The 7,764-nt window shown below is 43.6% G+C and overlaps 1 protein-coding gene across 1 annotated transcript; it reads right to left on the bottom strand.

The window, feature by feature from the left end:
• Positions 1–1,799: 1,799 nt before the first annotated feature.
• Positions 1,800–6,880, bottom strand: LOC116320933 (E3 ubiquitin-protein ligase TRIM39-like). The gene is made up of 3 exons (XM_039607033.1): positions 6,811–6,880; positions 3,195–3,436; positions 1,800–3,161 (listed from the first exon to the last, which is right to left on the bottom strand). The coding sequence occupies exons 1-3, from the start codon at positions 6,878–6,880 to the stop codon at positions 1,800–1,802; spliced, it is 1,674 nt and encodes a 557-aa protein (XP_039462967.1).
• Between the last annotated feature and the right edge of the window lie 884 nt (positions 6,881–7,764).

Here is a 7,764-nt window from a genome sequence, read left to right as displayed (position 1 = left end):
TGTTATTAATCTCTGTCTCTCTTCCACAGCATGTCTTTATCCTGTTTTCCTTCTCTCACCCCAACCAGTCGCAGCAGATGGCCCCGCCCCTCCCTGAGCCTGGTTCTGCTGGAGGTTTCTTCCTGTTAAAAGGGAGTTTTTCCTTCCCACTGTCGCCAAAGTGCTTGCTCATAGGGGGTCATATGATTGTTGGGATTTTCTCTGTATCTGTTATTGTAGTGTCTCCCTTACAATATAAAGTGCCTTGAGGCGACTGTTGTTGTGATTTGGCGCTATATAAATAAAATTGAATTGAATTGAATTTTAAAAATTAAGGCAAATAAATCAATTACAGGACAAAAATAAATGAACACATGAAAGTTCTTAGCTTCAGGGTGTCCAAGGCCAAAACAACACACAAAACATTCTTTTCTAGCTTAAAATAAAAGACCGATCTATCTACAAGAAAACAAAGTACAGTGGCAGAGTGAGCTGTGTCAGTGGCAATTGTAAGGTTTATAGTGTGTGTGTATACATGATTATAATGATTCTAAAGATGCTTTTATTGTGATGTGTTCAGTATCTCTGTTACAATATTACTGTTTTTTTAAGACATATGTTTTGATTGTGCGGTCTGAAAAATGTGAGCGTGTATGGGGGGGAGTTAGTTGCTGGATCTGGAGAGTGAGTTATTCAGGAAGAACTCTCCACAGCATTAACTGCTCTGTTACTGTGCCACCTTCATAAAATGTTTAAATACCACAACCACAACTTAACATGTGCACAAGTAATGAATGAATGTCAGTGAGCCGTGGGGTGTCTTTTTTAAATCAAATATCTCAGGGCTCCAAAAATGTTTAAAAATCATCCATCCATCCATTCGCTTCCGCTTATCCTTTTCAGGGTTGCGGGGGGCGCTGGAGCCTATCCCAGCTGTCATAGGGCGAGAGGCGGGGTACACCCTGGACAGGTCGCCAGTCTGTCGCAGGGCCAACACACAAGGACAGACAACCATTCACACTCACTCGCACATTCACACCTAGTGACAATTTGGATTATCCAATTAACCTATCCCCACAAGCTGCATGTCTTTGGACGGTGGGAGGAAGCCGGAGTACCCGGAGGGAACCCACGCAAACACGGGGAGAACATGCAAACTCCACACAGAAAGACCCCGGCCTGATGGTGGAATTGAACTCAGGACCTTCTTGCTGTGCAGCAACAGTGCTAACCACCGTGCCACCGTGCTTTCAGATGTTTAAAAATCATCTGAAAGATAATTTTACTGATGCAAATGTGGGGTTTTTCTAAAGGTTTACAGCCGCTCATTCTGTGATCACCTCAGAGGTAAGAAGGCTTAAGCTCAGCAGCTGATTATCATCAAAGAAAGGATCAAAAAAGATGGTACGTTCAGATTTTAATTATTTCATTCTGAATAAGCATACTGTGCATGTTAAGACAACAGAACAGTTTATCCACCATATTTTGATAGTTAACAGCAGATAAGTAAAAATAATAAAATATTAACATTTGTACTCATTTCTGTGTACAGTATATAATTTAATCTCTGTGCCTTTGCCATACAATGCAAGAAAAGACGACTAGAGTTTCTTCTTTGTCACACTGGACTTCCTCAGACAAATGGGAAAAATCAACTAAAGTTCAGTTTACTGGCTTGTTTTGCAACTTCTTCATTGCAGTTTCATCTTCATTAGCACGTGCAGTTTGCTCAGTTATGTTTTTAGGACTTCTTCTCGGTGAGCTTAAATGTTAAGATTAATCTGTACTTGATCCAATTTCCTCATGGAAAAAGATCAGACTCACTGATTGACTGGACAGATGATCAGAGGATCAGAGTTTTTACCACCATCATTACCGCCGGGACAGAAGAATGGGTAGAGTTTCTCAGTGAAGGAGAAGCCAGAAAAGGAATATATCACATCTACATCATCTACATCATGAAAGGACACCAGACCCTCCTCATAATCCACAAACACCCCAACCTTCTGAGGACCAGACTGAAGAGGGAGATGGACTGGAAGGTCATCAACTGCTACACAAATATTTTCACATACTCCTACAGTCCAGTAACCATTTTTAGGACTCAATGTCATGACTTCCTTCCTGTTGACTGACTCTCTGGCCACCCCTAAAGCCCATTCAGTCTTGTCGTTAACCTGAACCTCAAAGTAAAATCTGCCTGAAGAGAAACTCTGCTTTCCTAAAACAATGGGAAATTCAGAAAATCTCTCTGGGTTGTCTGGAAGATCCTTCTCCTCTTCACCACAGTGTACTTGTTTTCCATCATCAGACAGGATGAGATAAGGATGTGCTGTATTAGGATCAAGAGTCACATCCACTGCATACTGCTGGACCCTCTTCAGCTCAGCCTCAAACAGCTTCTTCATGTCTTTACTGAGTGTCTCCTTCAGCTGATCCACAGCTCTCACCACAGTCCCCTCATATGATGGTGGATGGATACTGACCTCTGTCCAGTCCTTGGTGGTTGGAGCAGCTTTCAGGGATGAGAATCTTTGGAGGAGGTGGAGGTGGTCTTTAGAGTGTGAGATCTGCTCCACCTCAGAGCTTCTCTTCATCAGCTCAGAGATTTCCTGTTTCAGATCTTTGATGAAACCTTCAGCCTGTTTCTCTGTAGATTCTTGTTTGTCTTCAATCTCCTTTATGAGCTCGTTCAGACGTCTGTCAACAGACTCCTTCAGAGCAGTGAAGACCTGAACACCTTCTGCTTTCTCTCTATTTGCAGCATCTTTACTCATCTTCACCGACTCTTTGATCTCCTGAATCTTCAGCCGTGTCTTCTGGACCATCTGTTGAATTTCAGCCGCAGTCTTGATCAGTTCTGACTTTGGTCCTTCATATTCTTCTCTCAGAGGAACAAACTCATGAGTCCTGTGGTCTATAAGAGAGCAGAGCATGCAGACACATGTCTGATCGGTCTTACAGAACAGCTCCAGAGGTTTATTGTGCTTCATACACATCCTGCTTTCCAGGTTCTCCTCAGGATCGATCAGCTGATGTCTTTTCAGACATGAAGCTGTCAGATGAGGCTCCAGGTGAGTCTGACAGTAGGAGGCCAGACACACCAGGCAGGACTTCAGGGCCTTCAGTTTGGTTCCAGTGCAGATGTCACAGGGAACTTCTCCTGGTTTGGCAGCTTGTTGCTCTGAGCTGCTGCTGCTGACTTTCTGCTGAGCTTCACGTCTGAACTGAGAAACCATCTCAGAGATGAAACTGTTGACGTGCAGCTCAGGTCTCATCCTGAACACCTTTTTACACATGGGACACTGACACCTCTCACTGATATCCCAGTGATGACTGATGCAGTTTTTGCAGAAGTTGTGTCCACATGGTATGGAGACTGGATCAGTGAAGTCATCCAGACAGATGGAGCACAGAAACTGATCTTCAGATAGAAGACAGCTGGCAGCAGACATGTCTGAAAAAAAGTAAAGGAAATGATTTTATGATTATATTTTTTATTTAAATTCAGATTTAATCATATTTAAAGAGGACTTGTTCTGCTTTTACTTCCTTTCTGTCTTATGTCTCCTTTTCCAGTGCTGGATGGTCAAGATAAACATGCCGAAAGTTTGAAATAATAAGGTCAGTGTATGTGAAATTAATACCTGTGATCCCAAAGTTCACATGTCACACTGCTCTAAATAAAAAGTATCACACAGTTCTTTTAGTCTTAGATTTGTTTGAAGCTAGAAATCGAAGGGATGATGTTGAATGTCATCAGTGTGAATGCCCCTGAGAGCTCAAGTTAGTCTCTCTTCTGATTTCTACCCCAGACCACCGGGCAACGGAGAAAGCTACCCAAGCGGTGTAAGCTGCCCTTTGGTGTTTTGCCTCCTTTAACCAGTCCTCCTGAGCTTCAAACTGTCCTGATCAAACACACACATAACTCCATGACTTCCACTGCTCTCTCTATTTGTTAGGATACCTGGGTCGTTGACTCAGGGTTTTGAGTTTATTATATTATTTATCATTTCTAGTCTTTGGTTTCTTTGTTAGAGTTCTGTCTTATGTCTCTGTGTAATCCTTAGTTGCTGTCTCCCCTGTCTGCTATATCCCCGTGTCCAGTCAGTGTCTGTGTCTGCCCTGGTCCCACGTCTCTGTTCCCTCTGTTGTAGTGCCTGCCTGTGAGTCTGTGTCTGTAAGTTCAGTCTGTGTTATGTTTCCTGTTTTACTTTGAAAGTCCGTGTCTCATGTAAATGTGTCTGGATGTGCTTCCTTTGTCTCGTTAGGCCTAAATTGCCCCAGCTGTGTTTCCCTCCTGTTGCCCATTCCCTGATTGCTCCCTCTGTGTATTTAAGCCCTGTGTTTCAGTTTGTTGGTGTCGTGATCTACTCTCATTTATGCTGTGTGTTCTGTCTGCATGCCTATGTAAGTTTATTTGTGTTTTTGGGGTTTTTGTTACAGTTTGCCATCCAGCAATAAAAGCTGAGTTTTGAAGTACACTTTTTGCCTGCTGTGAGTCTGCATTTTGGGTCCACCACTCCTGCCTGCACACAGCCCTCACATGACACTATTGGTCTTTCCCCATTAAAGTCTTTACTGGGTTACCAACTTCCATAAATCATCTACTGTCAAAGATGCGATTACTGTTTCCTCACTACAACATCTTGCATGTTGGTAGTTAGGGAGGTCCACATGAGAAGCCCCTCCAAGCAAAATTGATGTCTGGCCCCCCACTGGATCCCAGCACCAAGATACCACCCATGTCAGAAAGTCTGACCAAAAAGTCCACAAAGTATGTGTCTTTACAATACAAGTCAAAGAAACTCTCACCTAACTATGTTGGTCCCTTTTAAATTTAAAACAACGTGAATGAACAAATTGCTGTGAAAGTGAGTGTCATGAGTTCACTTACCAATGTTTGTAAAGACTCTGCTGTGTTGTTGAGGAAAACCTGATGGATCCAGTTGACCCTGAGATTAGAGGTTTAATTGTAAACTTCATTGTCTCTGGAGGAGAATCCACATTTGGACTTTTAAACAGTTCAATCATGATCTTCTGTACTCACCAGTGTTAGAGAGAAGCTCTGCTGTGCTGATATGAAAGGATCAGTGAGCTCAGTTTAATGTTCCTTTGAAAAGAAACCGATTCCACTCAAGTGAATTTCTATTGTTACACATGCTTTTAGTTTCATCCTTCATTATCATCCAACTTTGATCAGTGGAATGTCATCCATCTAGAGTTTTGTGTCACATCTTACTACATTTATTTTAGTTTATTTAATTCTAATAATTTACAATACACTGTATCGGTTCCCGCATGGTTCAACAACCAAAGAAACAACAAAGTTTATCATTTTTCAGCCAATCACAGCTCAAGATTACCAAAGAGTTGTCCACATAAGAAAACTCATGTTTGTCAGAGAAGTGGGCGTAGGGTTGTTTTTGTATTTGATGTTTGATTCCTAAACTGTGAAAGAGGAGAGTTTAAATTTAGACAATTAAAACAGCCTGATCATGGTCACCTGTATAAGCTGTGTTGGACAGAAGCCCTGCTGTGTTGTAGCAAAAGGCTCAATGAGCAAAGTTTTAGGTTCTTTTAAAGAGAAATAGATTTTTGCTCAGGTGTATCTCTCACTTTCATTTCTGAATTCTGACGCTGAATTTCTCATCCTTCAGGTTTTCCCCCGCCTCTTTCAGCAGGCGAGAGACATTGTTTACCAGTAAACATTCAATTGGAAGTGAAGCTCACTGTAATGTTGTAAATATCTTTAAACTGGTGTCGTAACTGCTTTTTTTTCAGGGTGGGGTAAACTGCACATGATGCATCTTTACTGACTTTAGAAAAATAAGAATTGGGTGCACAACTTTGAACTTATTTAGGTTTTTCTCTAAACGTAGTCAAGTTTACATACAGGCTCAAATATAAACATGCACGCCACTAATAAATGTCTCTTTTGGCAAGTTTCCTTTTGATCAGCAAGCTTTTGAATTCTGGCTAGATATTTGCAGAGACTCTCTTTGGTGGAAATGCAAATGCCAAGCATTTCCTGATATGGACTTAACCCATACATTTTCAAAGAATTTCACAGCAAATCAGCCCTAGAGCATGATTTATGACAGTTCTTAGGTCTGATTGACTTTTCTCACCCAAACATACTCATCATTGTGTCCAAATAATTCCATGTTTGTCTCATCTGACCATAAAAAATTCTCCAGAAGACATTTGGCTTGTCCATGTAGGCAGCTGCAAGTTTTAGTCAAACTTGAAGGTGTTCATTTTGGAGCGGGGACTCTTTCTTGGTTGGAACCCTTTCAGACAGTGGTGATGGACAGTGACATTGGTGTTCCAGCAGTTTCCGGTTCATGGCAGGCTTAAGTGCTGGTGGTTCCTGGGTTGTTCCTGACCATCCTAGCCAATTTCCAGTTATCTAAATGTGACAGTTTGCATCTTCTTTCAGTCCCGGTGACACATTCAAATAACTTTGTTATAATCTGATTGAGTGCCCCGTGGTTTTCCACTCTGGCGTGGTCCTGCAGCATTCACCCCTTTTGGATGGAGCCCAGATTTTACACCTGTCTCATTCACCTGTTCCTCACTGCCAGCAATCAGCATCAGGAGTATTTAAGATCAGCATCAGCTACCCTATGGTGGTAAGAAACCAGCCTCATAGTAATTCCTTGTCCTTTACTTCTCGATGTCTACTTACCTTGATCTCCTCTTACTCCAAGCAACCACACCATGACTCCACTTTACGGTCAACTACTTACCTCCTTTGGACACTGCTCTCTACCCGAAGTTTCTCACAAGACTAGCATCATGCTTCTCAGGATTTTAGCAACTACTCACCATCCTTGTCTGCGGTCCTCCTGCCCACTGGCTCATCTAACAAACTGGAACTCAGGTTGGATTTTGCCATCTTCCCTTCGGCCAGACACTCACTGAGAAAACTCCCCCCACTTGTGCCACTCGCCTACATTCACACACTCTTCACCCTGCTGCTTTCTGGCATGAGGTACCAGAGCATTCGGGCCCTTACTGCCAAACTGCAAAAAGTTTCTTCCCCCAAGCCATCAGACTCCTGAACACTCAGTGACTGGACTGACACACACACACACACACACACACACACACACACACACACACACACACACACACACACACACACACACACACACACACACTTTCATGCACGTCACTACCTTCTGGTGTTGCACTGTTCTTGTTTTGCTTTTTGGCAATTTTTGCAGATCTGCACTTTATGCTGTTCTGTGCTCATTGTCTGTTATACGTAGCAGCATGGTCTTGGAGGAACGCTGTCTCGTTTTGCTGTGTAATGTACCACTGCACATGGTTGAAATGACAATAAAGCCACTTGACTTGACTTAAAGCCACAGTCCACATCAGTGTAACTCCCCCCCCCCCCATCCTGTGTTCTTTTATTCGAGCCTTGTTATTGTAAATTTCCAGGCTCCCAAAATCCAGAGGCCCTCAGAGAGCAAGAGACCAAGGAAGACCAACAGAGGGTCAGCCGTGCCACTCTCCCGGAAAGAGCTGAGGAGAGCCCCAGATGAGGGGTCGCTCAGCAGCCGCGGAGTAGAAGCCAGGGGGGGTTGCAGTCACGTGCCCGTGAGCTCCGCCGGCAGCCAGCTGTGCCAGAGTGACCAAGCCCCAGGCCCAGAGGCCGAGGACACCCCACCCCCGAAGGGGCCAGAGCGAGCCCCAGGCTCCAGGCCCCGACAAGCAGCCACCAGGAGTGAGCAGCGCACCTGGACGCCCATCCCCGGACACAAAGAACCACCA

This window comes from Oreochromis aureus, linkage group 23 (assembly GCF_013358895.1).
Source record: "Oreochromis aureus strain Israel breed Guangdong linkage group 23, ZZ_aureus, whole genome shotgun sequence".
NCBI classification, from domain to species: Eukaryota; Metazoa; Chordata; class Actinopteri; order Cichliformes; family Cichlidae; genus Oreochromis; species Oreochromis aureus.
This window is presented reverse-complemented; position numbering and strand designations above follow the sequence as displayed.